Genomic DNA, 20,002 nt, shown 5'->3' with positions numbered 1-20,002 from the left:
AGAAATTGTATTAATGACTCAATGGTGCTAAGTGCTAAGCGTCAGAAACCAACTTGTCATCCCACCGCTGATTAGCCTGCGCAGGTTCGTTGATTTAAATTCCATGGGTGATAATAATGTGCGAGAGGATTGCTTGACTCCTCACTGCCATGGTGTGGTCCACATAACTATTCGTTTACGCCTTGCTACACCATCAAGTCAATGCATCTGAATCTATAGCTGGTTAAATATTCCCATACGGTAACCCACATGGACCAGTATCTGGTCTGGACGTGAGGCCGTGATACGCCATATGATTATTTGTCTTATCAGATTTCCACTATGCCTGGATAAATAAGGAATTCCTATTCTAATATAATATTCATTTGCAGACTCCTTCAATGGCAATTGCACAGGAACTTCGTCACAAAGATGCAATGTTTAGTCAGTTGAATGAAAATCACCTTTTCACTATGGTACGGTGCTTGCTTGTAGCTCACGACTTTGCAAAAAGATTCAACGGCGATAATGAACAGAGGACTATTTTATGGAAAGCAGGTAGACCTAAGTTGCTATTTATAGTGAGCATAGGAATAAGGAATAAAATTAAATGGACTTGAAAAGGGTCATTTATCCTGTATGTGCCGAAAATTTCAGCGAAAATAATAAAACTTAATGCTTAAAACAAACAAAAATCAAAATTGGAACCAGGGGAGAGTTCAATTTGTTAACCAGGAGAAATGCAAATCCAATAAATTGGTTGTTAACTTATTATAAACTAACCAGTAACCACCATTTTTATTTAGGATTCAAAGGAAAGTCAAAACCTAATCTGATAAGACAAGAATGCACCAGTCTGTCATGTACATTGAGAATATTATTTCGAATGAAGGACCAATTAGAAACTGCAGAAAGAGTGGATGCTCTATTGTACAGGTATGAATGTAATAGGATACTCGTGTCAATTCTAAGCAACTTTGTTGCGGGGTTACATTTAATAGTCAAGTTATGCAAGTTTGTTACTGTGAGCATGTTTATTCAATTATCATCCAGTGAAGAATAATTTTTGTATCATTTGGGGGCGTAGCCAAGAATTTTCAAAATTTGTTCTGAAATTTCTAATTACCAAGTTAGACAGTAACAACTAGCGGGTCTGCCTGGAGGCCGAAAAACGTGGGTTTTAGCAATCTTGAGGGTCTAAAAAGCTTTTCAAGCTACGAAAATTGCTATGTACCTAAGATGCAGTAAAATGCTTTTTTTTGCACCTTAGAAAAGGGGATTTGCTATTCCCTTATGACTTGTGTACTATGTTCTCATATTAATTTTTTATTACCTAAGCTATCTATTAATATTGAATGGTTAGGAACAATTAATCAAGAAGAGATTAACCACAATGCCATTACTGATATACTGTAGCAATGGAATGATTTAAATACACATTAAACTCAATAATAGACCTTCTGGCAGAATCTTTACAAACATCATTCATTATGCCAATTTCAAGTGAATTATAACTGAACATATCTTAAAATAATAATGTTCAAATTCAATTATTTGAAAGCGTATGTTATTTATATTTTTAAGCAATACTCCAAAGAACAACTTGATATTCACCTAATTTCTGTTTTTTTTTATCATCAATATTTCTTTTATCTTCAGTGTATGTTTGAATGCATTATCATATTTTTCATCACTTACAACTGAAACACATAGGGATGCATGGACACCAGTACTATTGCTTCTAATTACTCGGACATTGAGATTGGAGGAAAAACCAGTGAGTTTGTAGCTCTTTTCTAGCTATCCTCTCATTCTTGATCTTGTAGAACTTGAATCTTTTGCTTTTTTAGGTTTCATTTTAGCTTAAATTGGGAGATTGCTAGCCAAACCTGTTGTCATTGCATGTTGGGTATTCTGTGTTCAAATATCAGTTTGTGTACTGATCAGCCAAAGCCTGCTTTCTTATCAAGTTCATAACCTATTATATTGTACCAGAAGTCCATCCATTGTCATTCTGTAAAGATAAAGAAAAATTCTTTAGCCCCCTGTCTGATGTCATTTACTTTGCTCAGCAAGTTTTTGAATGGATTATAATTCTAAAATAAAGAACTTATGAACAGTAGAATATATCCTGATATTAAATATTTTGTACTTGTTACAGTAATATGATGAATTTATTCCTATTTTCAGTTCCTTACACTGACAAAAAAGCTCCACACTCCTTTATGTGATCTTCTCCTGTTTGAATTGAAACCAGAAGTAAGGTTGTTATTGAGAAGATATTTCCTACAATGTAATGCTGTTTCAACGACATCGAATTCCTGAGATCTTGCTGCACAGTTGCAGTTCAGTGCATTTATATGGATAAATCAAGGACTCAAATTCACAGAAAATCTTTTCAAATTCAAAACCTTCATAAATATTATGCTACTCCAGTGACGGGGGGGGGGGGGGGCAATTTGACCTAAATGACCAGAATTCGTTAAATTTCTCAAGATTTTATTGGTAATCATATGCAAGCTATCGATTTCAAGGACATTATAATTATGATTTATTAAAGAAACTTGAATTATAATTTGGGTAAAAACAGCATGTTCAGCTATAATTTATATATACATAAATTAAATGTGTCGATGAATATAATCACCAGTGCACAGCTTTACATCTCGAAAGTAAGTCATAACTTGAAACCCGATGTCATAATGCTCAAGAAGTTAGTGGCCTGTAAATCATGCATTGAATTAGTGTTTTCACTTCAAATATATAAGAGATTTGCATTATGTAGTTTTAAACTTATGTTATAATAGAACAATTTTGGTTGTAATTTACTGGATGCCGCGTGTCTATAGCTATTTACTAGTTCATACTGTATAATTTTAGGTACTGTTACTCGCACTAATATAGTAGTTACGTTTGAGAAATATTTTATTTGTATTTATGTTTTCACAATATTAAATATTAATTAAAAACAATCACTTACCGTAAATCACCTACTTTGCAATAGAAGTCGGCTGGTTCTTGATCGATTGTTTAAACAACTCTTATATTTCATGAATGATGAAATTCAGATATTTTCTCAGTTCATGAAAGAAGCGACCACCTATCTGTTACTACATTGATTCAAGACTTATTAAAATAGCCTATCCATAAAAAATTGACTTGTTTTAACCTATGCTATGCTTTCAAATGAGTTGTGTAGTAAATCTAGAATTTAAGGTCAATTACGGTATCCTTGAATCATATGTGATTGGTGTTATTATGTCTCGAGATTTTATCGAATTATATCAATACAATGGCACATGCTTATGTGGTTTGTTATGTATTCAAGTTTAGCACACAGGGTTGTATTGATATCACCTATATATATATATATATATATGCGTCTCTATCTATTCAATTTTCTTGTACTTTTCATAATTTGTGTTAATTATGGCAAATGTTAGTAAGTGAAACAATTTGTGCAATGTTTTTGTTGCGTGCATAAAGGGTGGCGCTTGAATTTTGTTACATTAATATGCTGAAGTACAAATAATTGTGCTAAATCTTGTTGAATGGTTTTTGCAGTATAGTATGAAATGTATTCAATTTTGTTAAGTACTATTTGAACATCAACATTCATGCTTGAAGATCTATGGCAGCTATACCTGACAGGTGGTATTTATGCTATGAAGATTCAAAGAAGTTCTTAAGCTTGGGTTCTATGACAAAATTGATTACGACCCCAAAACGATTTAGCCGATTTGCAACAGCATTTGATTGAATATTTTTGATATTCTTTGTTTGTTTTTCATGTGTGTCACGCTGACAGATCGGTACGGTTGGGGTAAAATTGCCTTTGCCTTCAATCAGGCATGTATTGATGGTAACTTTACATCGGGCAATCCGCAATGACATAATTTGAGAAGCCGTAATAGGGGTATTTTTGGTAGTTAATAAGCCGACCAGTTACTCACGACAAGGAAAATAGCGAGTTATCCGTCAGAGGAGCGCTAAAATAGACCTACGTAAGCCAGGCTGATCCAGACGTTTGTTTTTTGTCTAAGTGGGAAAATATTGTCTGGATAGTTGCAGTAAACATAGATACTACAAAACACGTAAAGATTTCCTCGAGACCTAGCTTACCAAAAAAAAGCGCTTGGTGGACCACGAAATAATTAGGTATCAAGGAATACGCAATATGATTTTCGTCAAATCGTTCCACTTCCGATATGTTAATATACCGTCGTTAGATCGAAGCGGTGATACCAAATCAATTAATTGTCTTTGATGTTTAAAAAGCTTTTGATAGAGCTTGGCACACCGGACTGATGCACAGAATTCGAGTCTATCTAGTCAATTTTTTCCAATATATCATTTCTTTTTGGCCGCAGGATTAACGTTGTTCTTGATAGTCAGCGCTCCAGGGAATAACCAATCTCAAACATTGAAAATATAGCAATGTATAAACTCAGAATGTGCTACATAACGATATGTAGCCTACATAAATTTGTTTAGTTTGAAGGCATCACATATAAAATGGAGTCTTCGAATGGATCCTTCCAAATCGTTGACTTTGTTATATTTGGGAGTAAGTTTTGAATGCTTTGCTCGCAATAATAACATTGGCTAGATTTTTGAATTTCCATGGTAACAGTCATTTGCTTAACGGCAATTTGCAATGAAATGTGTGTGGTAAAGTATGCGCATTTACGATGGCAATGTTTTCTTTAAAAAAGTTGCGTGAAATAATTTTTATATTGCAGGGAGCTTATTAGAAGTCGTATGCGGAACGACATTTAATAGCTGGATTGCTATCTCTTCGTCTCAAGCAACATTTCCTGGGACAAGCGAGACTTTACCTATATCCACGGAGAACTGCACTATTGACTCTGGTTTTAATCTAACAGCCATGTTTTTCATTGAAGATTACACAGATTTAACCACAATTTCAGAAATGTCCACGACAATCGAAGAAGAAAGGTATTTATTTTGAATTTTTGCAAACACTCCATAATTGAAGTTGAATAAGTTATGATTTCAATTGTTGCTGATACGCGTGTTTTCGTTCTTTAATTTCATAAAATCGAATACAATAAAAAGTCCCTGATAGAAGTGCTGCATAAGTAAAGCCCAAAACTACACCAATACCAACAGAAACTAATAAGATTTGTGTTAGAAAATTCTTAGATATAGATACAAATATTGATTAAATATATGTGACCCACTCTCTTCTTTTACGCGATAAAAATATAATTTTCAACCAATTCATCAAAAAAGGTTCGCCATCTTAGCATAGGACGTCGCAAAATTTCGTGATTCGTGAACCTTTCAAACAACCCATATCTTCTACTTTTACAGAAACAAAGGGAAGATTATATCGATCCTACCTGTGATGGTGTTACATTAAAAACGTTTAATTATGAAAATGTGGTTTTCTGTAGATAAAGATTATTTTTCTTGGTTCAAAAAGCGTTGCGGACTCCTATCCCCTTTGCGATTTCGTTTTTATATGAACAGACTTTTCTACCAAGGCCCATTAAATATTATTTCACTGACTGTCGTTATGTTTCGTTTGTTCTTTTATATGAAAATCATTGCCAAAAAAGTCTTTTATTGGAAGGTATCAATACGTATTTTTACGGGTAGTCGTAACTTGAGCCTATTTTTGAAGGGCGTCACAATACAATGAAGTTCGAGAACCACTGAGACCTAGTCGATAGCAAGAAATTTATACTCATAAAAATTTCAACTCTTTCTACTTTTTCAATGGTTAATAATCTATATGTAACAGTTATTTTAAATGAAGACGTGCTTTTTATAAGTAATGGAAATCGGTATTCATATTTGGCATAATAAAAAATCTCGTTATTCTCTACATCACCCCAAAATAAGCCCTATTGTTATTTTCGAAATAAAATTGAAGACACTGTCTTATTTACACAGTATGATGATGTGTTTATTAGGAATCGTGAAATTTTTGTTTCACATTATTTTGAATAGTTGTATTTCGAATCAAGAGTCTGGAGAAGTACAATAGATATATTACTTTGTGTAAAACTGGTGCTCCCTTTGGGGCCCCTAAAATTCGTTTCGCGGCCTCTTCGAGAGACGCGACCTCTAGTTTGGGAAGCCCTGGTCTATAGTATCCTATACTATACGTACAGCCAACGGTACAATACGAAATATCCACTTTCAACAGCCAAACAGAACGGAAACGTATAATCCGACTTGCAACTGACAGGAGCCAGCTGGACGTTTTTTTTGCCGTCCAGTAAACAAAGTCACGTGACCCGTGCAAGTCCACTATTTGTGACCTTTTGCATTACCAGCAGAATCCCCGAAGACCTCCTTCATAAATTCAAATGGTGCAGGTCACAAAGTAAAATTTCAGAGCCAATATTTAAAGAAAATCGATATTCACCAATTCCATATATTAGGGGATTCAATGTTCTCTTGAGATAAGCTTTCTTTGTTACTCCGACGAAGTGAACAGTTCGTTTTGTGAACTCTTGCTCTTGAGTAGGCTACACCGTGAACTTTACCCCAGTTCTGCTTATCATCGTGTTACTGTATTGTGGGACACGACATTTTGGAGACACCCTATTTTATGTATAGCCTATAAGCAATAAAATGTGGGGATTAACTGATCGTAAATATATACTACTACGAACTGATATATATGTTGTTGGTCAACATGAAACCGAAAAGTGAATCTAATGTAATGCAGAGCAGCAAACTCGCAAATAGTTTAAAATGATGCTGTTGATGATGAAACGCTCGCAGTGGCGACAAGTCGAAATAATTTTGTTTTATCAAATATGATATAACATAACTTAAGCAGCTGATTCTAAATTACCCATTGGGTATATTAATCAGGTTCCGACTTCTACTGCTTGAATATATTTTTTTCGAAATATTTCTGCCTCTGAAATTTCCATGCCACGTAGTGCCCAGCTGGCATTCCTTGAATAGTGGCAATAGGTTTAATCAGGTTGCCCATGTCCTTCGACGGTAAATGAAATATTGGTATGATATAAAATAAAGTATGCAATGAACAGAATATTATATGGTTGGCCGTGTGGCGCATCGTGCTAAGCGTTCGGAATACGTTCGCCACCGCACCTCTGATTACCCTGCGTGGGCTCGCATCCCATGCGGCGATGGTTATGTGCGAGAGGATTGCTGGACTCCTCGTCGCGGTGGGGTGGTTCACGTAGGCGCTGGTCGGTTACAGCTTCCTCCACCATCAAGTACATGCTTCCGAAAACAAATAACTGGCTAAACAAATAACTGGCTAACTAATTCCATAACCGACTTGAACTGGTAACCGGACAAGAGGCCGTAATTCGCCATATGATTGAGCCGTCTTATCGCCATCCTCTCATGTAAATCCTATCCCATGCAGGCATCAATATTTAACATTGTAAATGAAATTTTACCTGCCGACTGCAACTAAAAGATGACAAATTAAGCCGAAAGTACAGGACCACGATCTGCTAGTTTAAGCTGCGTTGTGGTGGACAGGTAAGGTACGTCATCGGATCAAATCAGCATCCGGTCCGTAGTGTACGGTACATCAAGACTCAAATACTGACATATCACGACAATCCCGATTTAGTTCAGTACCGGTACTCACTAATACCCAATAAAATAACTATCAGATCCTTGAGGGTGCACCAACAAGTAGACAAAGTGCACATGTGCCACCCCATCAGATTCGCACCGTACCAATGACACGTTGAGCACACCACAAATCAAAATTCATACTGAAAGGGTACGATTGCATACGAGCCACCATTCCCTGCGTCAGACTCTACTAGACATTCCGAAGTTTCATGCATTCACCATTGTATTATGCATAATTATAGAACACGTGGTTTTGAGACTAATTTGAAGCAACTGATTGCGCAGTGCCGAGTCAACCTCTTATTTATACAAGTTTAAATAAAACTGTGTACTGCCATCCTCTTTCCCTCCCTTCAACACATTCCTTCAGGCAGTACTTCAAAACAGACCATGAGTTTTGCTACAAGGAAAAAATAACGGTAGACAGAGCCGACGAGTCTATTTGCAATTACGTATATGTCGTAAATTAAGTCAACAAATCATATTGAAATGCAGTGCAGTACACAAAGATACAATCGCAATGACATCGTTTGAAAAATGACACAGATTACAATGAAATATTTCTGAAAGAACATATGTGATTCAACTTTAAATTAACTGAAAACGATTAAGCAAATATACATGCGATCCATCATCAGACATTAATATGGTATATATTATTAAAATTAGGCGTGACACATGAATAAAGTTTTAACAGGGTTCCACATTTATCATTTTTGTAAACAATGATTTAAAATGAAGTTGTTGTACAGAAAAAAAACATTTTTTATGTAAAAAAATTGAACTTTTCCTCACATATCGAATCACGATTTTCTGCAAATTAGGATTAAGAAATACAGACAATTGAATCAAAGAAATTTAGAATAGTGACCCAAATATGGGGATAGACACGAATTTTACAACATTTTGTATATTCTATCATGAATTAACCAAAAACCTGAATCAAATATGTGGGTGAATGTGATATCTGTGATGTATGCTAGCCTGTGGATAGTTATTTTTGATTCAAAGCTCTTGCTCAAAACTGAGCTTGGCGAATCTCTCACAAGTTAGCATAGGACTACGATCAATATTATTTTTGAAATTCAATCAAATGGAATTAATGTTTTGTCAGTATAATGGGTTCCACTACAAACAGTATTTTTATATGCCAGGATTTTGCTGCATATCAAGTGATCTATTATTTCTGTGTTCACAAGAGTCTTGTATATGCTTGGGGATAACAAATTGGGGTCAGAAACTGAATAAGTTACAAAACAAAAACTACGAGAACTACAAAATTGTGACAGACACCCAAACAGACTACTGGCAAATGTATAATTCCACATGCTTTTACAGAGTAAATGTCATATACCAGTAGTCAATGCGCGTCTTTATTAAGGATATGACATATCGCACTGATATTACACTTCTACAGAGGCAAGAAAATCCTAAGCCGTGCAGAATATTTACAGTCTACAGAGAAAAGCCCAAATAAGTATATTAACAAATCCATCGAAAAAGAACCAATCCTTATTTGGGTGTAAGCCATATCCTGAAACTAAACATTGAAATTTTCAGATTAGTTTCAGAATGCATAACCAAATCATACTAAAGTTTTATTACAAAGTATTTTTGATAGATCTAGTTCAGTTGATGAAGAATTCACACCCAAACAAAATAGCATATTGTCGACTTCTTATTTATATATTATATACAATCTTGGAATTTCCAATACATACACTGCTAGCATTTCAACAACTAAATGGGCTATTACATTTCAGTTGTCCAAGTCGACAAAAATTTTAACCAAACTTTAGACATCGGAAATGACATAATTTAAAAGCATTTCAAGTGAAGTGATTAATAAAATTGAACAGATATGATCGCAAAAAATAGCGTAATATCGTTGGTAATTGTTAGTCCAAACCTACAATGATTTGAGATCATGAGCACGATTACGATTAAAATTTGGAAAAAAATGAGCATAAATACAACATACATCGATAAACAAGATTGGGCGATGATGGAATTATATTTCAACCTAAAACCTTTATGCAGTAGTAGTCTTAGGAACGTAGCCTTGCTGACTGTCTCCAGATTTCCGGCTCTGAAAGAAAAATAATACATTATTGTTGCATGAAATGTGATTATTCGGAAACACTGTGATAACTAACATACATAAATTAAAATGTATTGAAGAGTCTTACTGTTCTATTTCCATTTAGGGTTTTCAAGCTGTATAACCGTATATCTAAGATCTACTGAAATTGAACCCAAGTCTCAATTGAACATTTCAATTGATCTACTGAAATAGTACCCAGTCTCAATGAAATAAAATAAAATTCAATATGTTCAAAATATTATATGAAGAAGTTCATATTTTTGTCCTTCATACCAGAGTTTAAAATAGTAGTTGTCCACAGGAATGGGTTTCTAACCATTTGGTGCGGGATATAGAATGTCTGAAATCTGAATTGAGATTTAGGAATAACTTACCGCTGCTTGAGCTGCTCTATTTTTCTGTGTTTCTTCTTCTTGTTGTCGACGTTCATAGTGTCCAAAATCATCGAAGATGCTTGTTTGGTGCTTATAGTTAGCAATAATTTTCAGAACCTGACGTCCTTTTTCAGCAGGAACTTCCTGTGTGTCACGGGAGTTAGTAACCGGCTTATTATCATTATTTTCAAGTCGAATATGGCGCAATACAGTGTTGGGCACATCCTTAACATAGATCCATTTCACTTGAAATTTGCCCTTCCATTTATCTTGCGACCAAACACCGGCACGACTACTATAGTCCACACAGGTTTTCATCTCTGCCACGCCACAGAAATGTCCAGATCCATTGACAGAATAGAGAAGGATGACAGGACCGCGATTTTTCTGCGCTCGAAAACAAGTGTCCAACCTTTTGTTTCCATGCTCTGTCGAACACCAAATATTATACTTGATTGAGCGATGAATGTCATCTTCAGAGTAAGACTTAATCACAAAGAAACGAGCATTGCGAAGGTCCATAGTAAGTCGCTTCGGATTATACTCATTCTGGAGTTTAAGCTTGTCGAGAACAGGGTGAGCCACTGCTGAAGTTGGAGAATTATTTTTCAAATCTTGAGCTTCTTTCTCAGAACTATTTGACTCCGCAGGTTCATAATCATCACCACCATTTCTAAATTTGTCAGAATAAAAAAAGTAAGCAAAAAAAAAATTATTGTTCAATCAATGAAAATCAAAGTATTCAATGAGTATCAACTACTATTAGAGTTTCACTCTGAAAACAAGCTTAAAATTTAGAACCTTTCACTAAAATAGGTGTATTTTTATTTTAAGGATATTAACACAAAAATTAAATTAAAGCACTTGCAGTATGAGAGAATCACAAATGAAATGTTAAATCTTGTTTTCATCAACTGACTATTCATATATGTGTATGGGAAAGCAAGAACTTATTAATAAATCTCTGCGTGGATCAAATATTTACCATATGCAAATATATTTACGATGTTTCCTAAATAAACACATCCATCCTGTATACATTGTGCAATATCTTATTTATGTATTGTTCTTAGTGTATTATTCCTTGTTTTACTTAGAACAAAATTTTTTGCTGATAATTTTGTAAGCAACTCCAAAAAGTATAACTATCTGTATCCAGATATTTGAAAACATTTATTTTTTTTGCCTTTTGCTCAATTTGGCCGTATTTCCATAATAACATTGTCACATTATAGATTTTCTTTTCAGGAAAATTTTAGACACTTTGAGCTCAATCACATCAAATTTTATAAATAGACATTTGTGTTCGAAAAAATCATGTTTATACAATCAGGACTTTTAGCCGTTCTAGCTATTAGCTATGAAATTCTTTTTTCTACATTTATAAATTTCTAATGCTTCATAATCATACAAACAATAAAATCCGATGAAAATACAAATAATAAAACCCTATACAAGAAAAATTATTATGCCACAGAAACTGAAATATTTAGAGGTTCCAGCTTTTGGCAGTTACCGGTAAATTTTTTTTTCATATGTATAAATTTCTAACACATACCAATAATACAATCCAGCACCAACAAAATTATTAGCTATGGAGTTGAACATGCAGTCGGAAAGTTAAAAGCAATGAAAAAAAGTGTCATATGCTGGCGAAAAAGTTGGAGCCATTTTTATTTCAAATCAGCTACCCAGACATGGTCACAATTAATGTTAATAAGTTGAACAGCAATTTGATTAGTCTTACAAAATATTACAAAAAATCCTACTCACTCATAAGTATATCCAGATGCTTTCGAACCAGCCCAGTTGTTAGGAGCTTGACCAAAATGGGCATTAGAAGCTACTCTTGGGGGTACCTTACTTGCGTCCCAATTACCAACGTCCATGTTATGTTTAATAGGTGGTGGCAAGCCAACAGTTGGTTTGGGTTTAGGCTTTGGTTGGGGTTTAGCCGGTTTTGAAGCAATGGCAGCCCACGAAATTGGCTTTGGAACAGAAGGTGCCTGCTGATTGTTGGTAGCAGGTGCCATCTTTGCCTGTCCCTGGGAATTATTAAAACTATTCTGCATTGCAGGACTGTCTGCTACTTGATTGACCCCACCTCCAATACCAACTTGGACGTTTTTACCAACCACAGGTTCTGCATCACCACCCATGCCATGAACATTCAAATTGTGCATTCCATGTTCTATTACATTAATCGAATTAGGAGAAGTAGGCATCTTATTTCCAGCATCACCACTTGACATTCCACCAGGCATCATTCCACCTTGATTATTGTGACTAGGCATGTTCCCCATGTTATTTGGATTACCCATGATCTCGTTTCTTCCCAAATAATCCTGCGGCATAGTCGGCATCATTTGCTGGTAATAGTCTCCATTATAAGCATTTGGCGATGGTTGGTGTCCAACACCAGTGTCCAAGCCTGTGCTATGCGCCGTCGGAGATGTCCAGGCCGTAAACTCATTACCATGTCGGAACATAGGAGCATTGAAGTATGGTTGTCCATTACCTATGCTATTAGGTTGTTGACCAAACATAGCATCAGGCATGAAACTATGCTGCGGTTCCCCATTTCCAATATTATTGTATCCAGATAAATATGGCACAGATTCTCCTGCAGTCGACCATTCACCCATGTATGATGGGAATGCCATTTGGCCATAATAGCTTTGAATGTAGTGGTCGTTTGGAGGTAGACCATAGTTGGGTTGCTGAAAAATACAATGGGAAATTGACTAGAAATTGAAGTAGAAATACAATTTACAAGTGCCACTGTTACATCATGCAGCACAAATAAATCCACATGCATTATTGCATCATCAGTATTGTTTACTATACGTGCGGGCTTAATAAAATCATGAATTGATGAAATGAAATTTGAAGCACTATGGGCTAACAAAGCTATCAGGCATCAATCAATAGCTACTATATTTTCAGATTCCATAAATGCATCAAGCTTGTGAATCAGGTAAAATTCAAAACATTTGCATATTGCTTAATCCTCACTTAAAATTAAAAGTAATTTATTCAAACAAGCGAATATGATGGCATGCCTAAATTAAGCTATACGTTTAGAAAATTAAATACAATACTTTATATCTTTAGTTTCAGAACTCGCCTATAGATATAAGACTTGGCACATGAATCAATGCAATGACTGAATAGTTATTGAAGATACTAAAAAAAATTTTAGAGTCAAGAAATAAAGCTACCGGTAACTGCTTGTATAATTAATTTTTTATTTCATTCAATTCCAGCATCCATCAAATACAGATAATGAACATTACATTTTTAACTTCAAAAAACAATAATAAGCTTCATAAAAAAGTATTACCTATATCGTGTCCCAAACAGTAACCGGCATACCAAAGTCTCAAAGTCAATAAAAGAAAAAATTGTGATAAAGGAATATTCAGAACTAGTCGTTTGCACTTGTATTATTTAAACAAAATTAAAACAACAAGCGAGTTATACATCTTGATCACGGTCCTTCATAAGCCACTCATTCAATTGAACAAAACCAAATATTAGATTTTGGACTGATTTAGCAAGGTTGTGATAACTAACCTGAGAGGTTTGCAAATAACTGGATGAGAATCCTTCTTGCACCATATCTTTCCCATCTAATCCATTTGGAAGACCATCTGTATTCTAAAAGAATTATGAAAAATTTTTTGTAAACAATGGAGTAAAAAAATCCTTCAAAATATTAAAAAATCCTTATATCGATATAAAACGTATTTTGAATGTATATAGGGATTTTATAGGAAGATTAACTCTTTGTTTTAATAGCCAGTAAAATTGGACCCCTCCAGAAGAACAATCTGCATTATGATAGATAGAGATATGATAATGAGATAAATTATGGATTGGAGGGATCAAATATGCATTGATTGACTTTATTATAATCTTCATTGGTCATGGTTCAACTATATACTATTTACGAATGATCAATATACTGAATCAGCAAACAACTGTTCTTGAAAAGTGATAGACAAAAACGAGTCAATAAAATCCTTTTTAACAATATATACATTTGTATAACATTATAGTGGCAGTACCAACAGACTTCTGTTCAAACTTAATTTAAAGTTATTTCGATTAATTTTGGAAATAAATCTAAATGAAAGATGAAAATCAGACTTTAATGCAATGCAATAATATCATATATCACCATCCAGAAATATAACAGAGAAATAAGAATAACCTATGTATGTCACATTAGGGCATCTCTATTCCATGTAACAGAGTAGTCAAAGTATGGTACACCAAAACGCTAGCATGAAAAAATTGACAGTTCAGAAAAATATAACAGATATCAAATGAACTCATCAAAATACAATTCCTAATGGAAACAGATGAGTATTATCTGTGCCCTACCAAATCAATTGTCCCAAATACCAACATAATGGATTCATTGATTAACTTGAAACTTGTATTGTTCGACTGATTCAATTGATTTTATCAGGGTTTTCAGAGGTAACGAAGTATGTATCATCATTGCTGTGTTATGTAAAATGTTGTTTCCTAGCTAAATGACAACATTTGCCCTTATATTATGTAGTTGCATTGCAAAGTATTTTGATATATTAAAATTCAACCTTTCCATCTATATATATGTGCTTGACACTATATTATCATATTGAAACTAAGAAGAATGTATGACATGACAATTTGACTTGAAATTTCAATATAGCCTATAGTTAATTTATTGCACACAAGAGATGTCCAATACAAATAAAATATATTCCAATTGATTTGAAATTAATGATACTTGATCTTTTAAATTTTATAAATAATTTACAATAGTTCCATATAAAAAGCTATAATCACCTTGAGATCAAAATGGCTTTTATTTGATTTCTGAAAACTGTATCAAATCATTGTTTATTCTAACTTTACTGAATTTTAAAATTCAAACCACCTGAACATTGACTATATGTTCTTTGGTGAACCTGACCAATTTGGAATATTTTATCTTGCAATGTATTCGAAATAGCATATAACTCTGAGTTGGTCATCCCATTAAAATAAAACCAAATTTTATAGCATATTCTAGAGAGAACATAACTTTTGTGCAACGCGCCCTAGATTACTGAAACGCTTGGGTACAATCATACACAAACAGAAGTTCAAGTGGTAATTCATTTTCGTATAGATAATTAAGAAATTTGTGGCTTCTATTTTTTGGTTACCCTGTATATATGACAAATTGCTCTAAGTTTGTAAATTCAAAAGTTTATTCGAACTACTGTATTCTTTTCTCTAGTATGTGACAAATAGGTGTTAACCCTGCAATATAAGTTGATAACACATAAATAATAAAATAATACCTGATTCAGAGTAACATCGGACATGTTTCTTTCAATAATTTCACCATGCAATATTTCCCATAAGTACAGAACTCGGTAAAGTTGAAACTACAGTTTTTATTTAACTTGATAATATTAATGCTAAACTTGCACAAAAATATAACTTATCACTCAGTACAAGGAAGTGAAAAGAATGTGTAATAGGAAGAGGAAAGTAGACTCTCTGATGAACTTAATAAATAGTTTAACAGAAATATTAAAAATATACACTGCATTTATCAGAACCTATGATTAAGTTACCGGTATGTTTTTAAGAAAACGAATAAACTGAATAAGAAATTAATTTCAAGCAATATGATAGATGACATCAAAAGCAGTCTGTTACTATTCTTCACCATATTCACTCTTTTCAATATAATGTTACTCAGTACACAATTTCTGACAAGTGATGATTTTGGATAGGATAGGTTTTATTAAGCTTTTGTTAAAAATATCTCACAATTTTGTTAGTCATAATCGAGTCACAGAAAAACTACTAACTAAATGAGGCTAAATCAGGATATAACTATTTTTAGTCTCTCTGATATTCCAATTTTTCAGCCTATATGTCTGACTTTGTTTGATATGTGTTCAGTCTTCAGACATGTGTTGATATGTGTATAGCTTTTACAGTGATGATGGAGTCCTATAATATTTTCAAATAATGCCTTATAACTGAAGTCAGAACTATATTGACATCAAAGTATAATTTTCATTCTAGAATGCTATACCAACAAGTTTATGAGAAAGCAGGTCATATCACACTTACATTGGTTACCTAAGAATTTGCAGTAGATAAAAGATTATAATATAGGAGTGTGGCATTGTCGCTGTATGAATTCCATTTCATCTGTCAATTTACTTGCCATAGTAATAAAAAATATACCGCTAAGTATTTATTCCCTCACCCTAGTAATGTGAGCATGTTGCCAAGAAAAAAAACATTCAATACTTACATCGGCTACTCATGCTCCTCTGATAGTTAAGTACTTACTTCAACTCCATTGCCAATAGTAGCCTAACAACAAGTAGAGAAATGGAAAAATAAATGTGTAATCAATTTCAATATATGGATTAATTGAACATTCATCAAACGATTTGTGAAACAATACTTTTAAATGCGTATTGCTTCTGAAAATGTATTTCTGCAGTAAAGAATATCCTGTGGTATTCTTTCCTGAATTACTAGATTTTTAATAAAAACGATTAAGTTTTAAATAAATACATTCTCAAATAGCTGGCATTATTTATTAAATCAACACTTTTTGTAAAAGGAATATGTATGAAATTAGGTAGAGTTAGGAGGAGGAACTGAATAATGCTTGCGTAATGACTAAAAACTAAAATAATTTGAGGCCTATTCAGAAAGAGGAAGTTGGCAATCAATTTGCTAGATATCATAACATGACCGAGTCAAAACCAAAAAAAAAATGATCTTGATTTCTTGAATGAGAAATCAGACATGCAAAACTGGAATCCTGACATTCAATCAGGAACTCAGCTTGCAAAACGTCTAAGCTCACATGCATAATGTCCGAGATTGCGTCAAACTCAAGACTTTTTGCGTGAAACTGACTTACAATATCGTCGCATTATGGAGAAACATTCCAATGCACGTTTCCCCGGCCTTTGACCGAAAAAAAAATCTTCCTACACCTTGCGTCAAAAACATGACGAAAAACTGACTGGTTGCTAGAAAAACGCAAAGAACTAGAGAAAATTTTTGAAACCATGTGTGTTTGAGAGTGTCGATGATCGGAGAACCCCAGTACTGGGTCCCTAAGTCTAGCAAAAGAGGATGACATTGTTAATTTTCATTTTCTGTTCAATTGAAAGGGAGAAATCTGAGAAGAAGGCAAAACTTTAAAGTTTAAACATAAGAATATCATGTGCCAGCTCACCAACACACACAAATGAATAAAGTAAAAATACAAACATAGGTTAACGAGGCTCGGGCAGAAAAGAACAAGCAAAAATACATGAATAGATTGAACTTTCGAGCTGTTCTACTTTTAGAATACCTACGATACTAATTGACTAATGACCTATTCAATCTGATACAAGGATAGCATATAGAATTGGTTGTTTCGAAAGAAATCCAGGTTACAAGAAACATGTTTCAACAGATGCGAGTTTCAGCTTTTAGTCATTCGTTAGCCTGGTTTTTGGCTTGCTTGTGAAAAGTAGTTGTTTTTTTCAATAAGTTTGTGATGTTAGAATTTGTTAGCACTCTTCATTCTGTCATTATTCAGTTATTGAACACGCTTCACACTGTTGAATATTTTTGATCGCGATCAATCATGAATTCTGGGTATGTATGCAAATTGGCTTGTGTGCATTTTTAAGAAGCGCTAGCACAATCCAGCAATCGGGCATGTATTTCCACAGAATCCGGATTACTGGACTAGCAAAAAGAACCAGGTCTGTACGCAAAGACTGAAACTGGTGAATGAGAAGCATGTATATTAACCACAGAGGTACTACGGTAATACCACTTTCTGTCTTCTTCATTTTTTTTCAATGACTTCTAAACTTGCAGCGAAAAAATACCATATTGCTTTTTGGGGTCTCATGTAGTTTCGTACCTAACGTACTTCAGTCCTTTTAGTGGGCGTAGCATAACAATTTTTTCATGTGTCAATCCTAATCCCCCACCTGAATACACCATCCAAAAATTATATCACTATGACGACACAGTGACGTAATAGAGCCCTTCAAACTATACGGTCATTCAAGACTCGCAGACGAGCACCCGAAATGGAACAACTATCTCTCTCGTTTTCTCGTCGCAACGATAACAATAAGAGAGAGATCGCTGGTGTTAGCGAGGTCGTTATCATCAGCGCCGATGCCGATTCGGGTGATCGTACGTATATTTGGCAAGCTCTATGACGTGATTGTGATGTCGTAGTGACGTAATTTTTGGATGGCGTAGTCAGATGGGGGTTAGGATTGACATATCAAAAAATTGTTATGCTACGCCTACTAGAAGTACGTTAGGTACGAAACTACACGAGACCCATATTTACAGTATTTATGACGGGTCTTCTTACCTAACATACTTCTAGTAGGCGTAGCATGACAATTTTTTCACAAATCAATCCTAACCCCCACCTGACTACACCATCCAAAAATTACATCATTACAACGTCACAGTGACGTAAATAGAGCCCTTCAAACTATACGAACTGCCATCCAAGACGCGCAAACGAGCACCCGAAATAGAACAGTTATTTCTCTCATTTTCGCGTCGCAACGATTCCAATAGGCGAGAGACCGATAACGTCAGTCAGTTCTTTATCGCCGGCGCCAATGCCATTTCAGTCGACCGTGCGTATATTTGGCAAGCTTTATGACGTGATTGTGATTTCGGAGCAATTTAACTTTTGGATGGCGTAATCAGATGGGGGTTAGGATTGACATATCAAAAAATTGTTATGCTACGCCCACTAGAAGTACGTTAGGTACGAAACTACACGAGACCCATTTATGACATGCAGACATGTTTTTTCGAAAAACAACTCGAGTCTGCTTTACCACAAGGCTGCAAGGACCGACAGCCTGAAGACACCAGGATACGGTACCGGTACCCCATTAAGATATCGGTAGGAAGACTAAATAATACCGATCAGACTTCACACGCCTGCAGCTTACAGCAGTACAGGCATAAGCCATAAGCAGCCTTGTAGTTAGGATCTAAGCTACAGATATTGTCCTATAATGAGAAGTTCCATTCCTGCCTGGCTTGTTACCAGCTAAAGGAGGTTAATGCATTGAAATAATCGCATTTTCTCCATCCTCAGATACAATTATACAGTACCGGTACCAAAATCTGACGCACATCTGATAATAGCAGCCGCAGAGAGCGTTGGGTTCCAAGTTCCAACACCGTAAACGCCTCACGTGATAAAATCAACCAATCGAGACAGACTTTTCAACATACAGTATATTGAGTTACCATATTTTTTATCAACTTTGTCACGACTTCTATGCTATGCTGGAAAACTGTAAAAAAATATAGCAAAGTCGCATTAGGTCGACTTAGTTTTATATTTAAGAATTTTTCAACGAAAATCTAGCCTGAATTTTAAAAATGATTTCAATATAAGCCCTCTCCTCAAAATAAGACCTAGTCAATAACGCGAATTATTTTTTTTAACATCCCTCCTACACGTTTTAAATGATTGATAATCCATGTTTTACAGTTATTTTGACTGAAAACGTGTTGTTTATAAGTAAATGAATAATGGTTTTCATATTTTGTATATTTAAAAATCTCGTAATTCTCTAATTTGTAATTTTGTTTTTGATAAATGGAAATTTAAGACATCCCTCGAAAATTAACCCTATTGTTATTTTTCGGAAGAAATTTGAAATAATACCCAGTCTTATTTTCAGGGAAACATGGGTATGCACAATACCATACGGGCCTAAAACATACGAGTGTGCGGCAAGCCCCTCTATTATAAGCATAAAATACAATAAATCAAATACGTATAATATGCCATATGGTCCTTTATACAGACAGTTGTGTGTTCTTCGCACATTATCGAGTAGGGTGTTTAACATCCTACCGGTAC

At 34.5% G+C, this 20,002-nt stretch overlaps 2 protein-coding genes across 2 annotated transcripts in view; one reads left to right on the top strand and one right to left on the bottom strand.

The window, feature by feature from the left end:
• LOC120345498 (brefeldin A-inhibited guanine nucleotide-exchange protein 1-like) overlaps positions 1–3,521 on the top strand; it is a 32,299-nt gene extending 28,778 nt beyond the window's left edge. Inside the window, exons 39-42 of the mRNA XM_039414964.2 lie at positions 372–537; positions 786–915; positions 1,639–1,756; positions 2,170–3,521. Of these exons, the coding sequence (XP_039270898.2) occupies positions 372–537; positions 786–915; positions 1,639–1,756; positions 2,170–2,304 (549 nt within the window). The 3' untranslated portion in view covers positions 2,305–3,521. The remainder of the gene's footprint in view (positions 1–371; positions 538–785; positions 916–1,638; positions 1,757–2,169) is intronic.
• Positions 3,522–8,006: 4,485 nt separating this feature from the next.
• LOC120345467 (YTH domain-containing family protein 1-like) lies at positions 8,007–15,564 on the bottom strand. Its single transcript, XM_039414924.2, has 5 exons — positions 15,405–15,564; positions 13,639–13,722; positions 11,836–12,782; positions 10,063–10,735; positions 8,007–9,673 (listed from the first exon to the last, which is right to left on the bottom strand). Exons 1-5 carry the CDS (start codon positions 15,426–15,428, stop codon positions 9,617–9,619), a joined length of 1,785 nt encoding a protein of 594 aa, XP_039270858.2. The 5' UTR covers positions 15,429–15,564; the 3' UTR covers positions 8,007–9,616.
• Between the last annotated feature and the right edge of the window lie 4,438 nt (positions 15,565–20,002).

This window comes from Styela clava, chromosome 8, assembly GCF_964204865.1.
Source record: "Styela clava chromosome 8, kaStyClav1.hap1.2, whole genome shotgun sequence".
Lineage (NCBI taxonomy): Eukaryota > Metazoa > Chordata > Ascidiacea > Stolidobranchia > Styelidae > Styela > Styela clava.
Note: the sequence above shows the minus strand (reverse complement) of the source record. Positions and strands in the feature narration are given on the sequence as shown.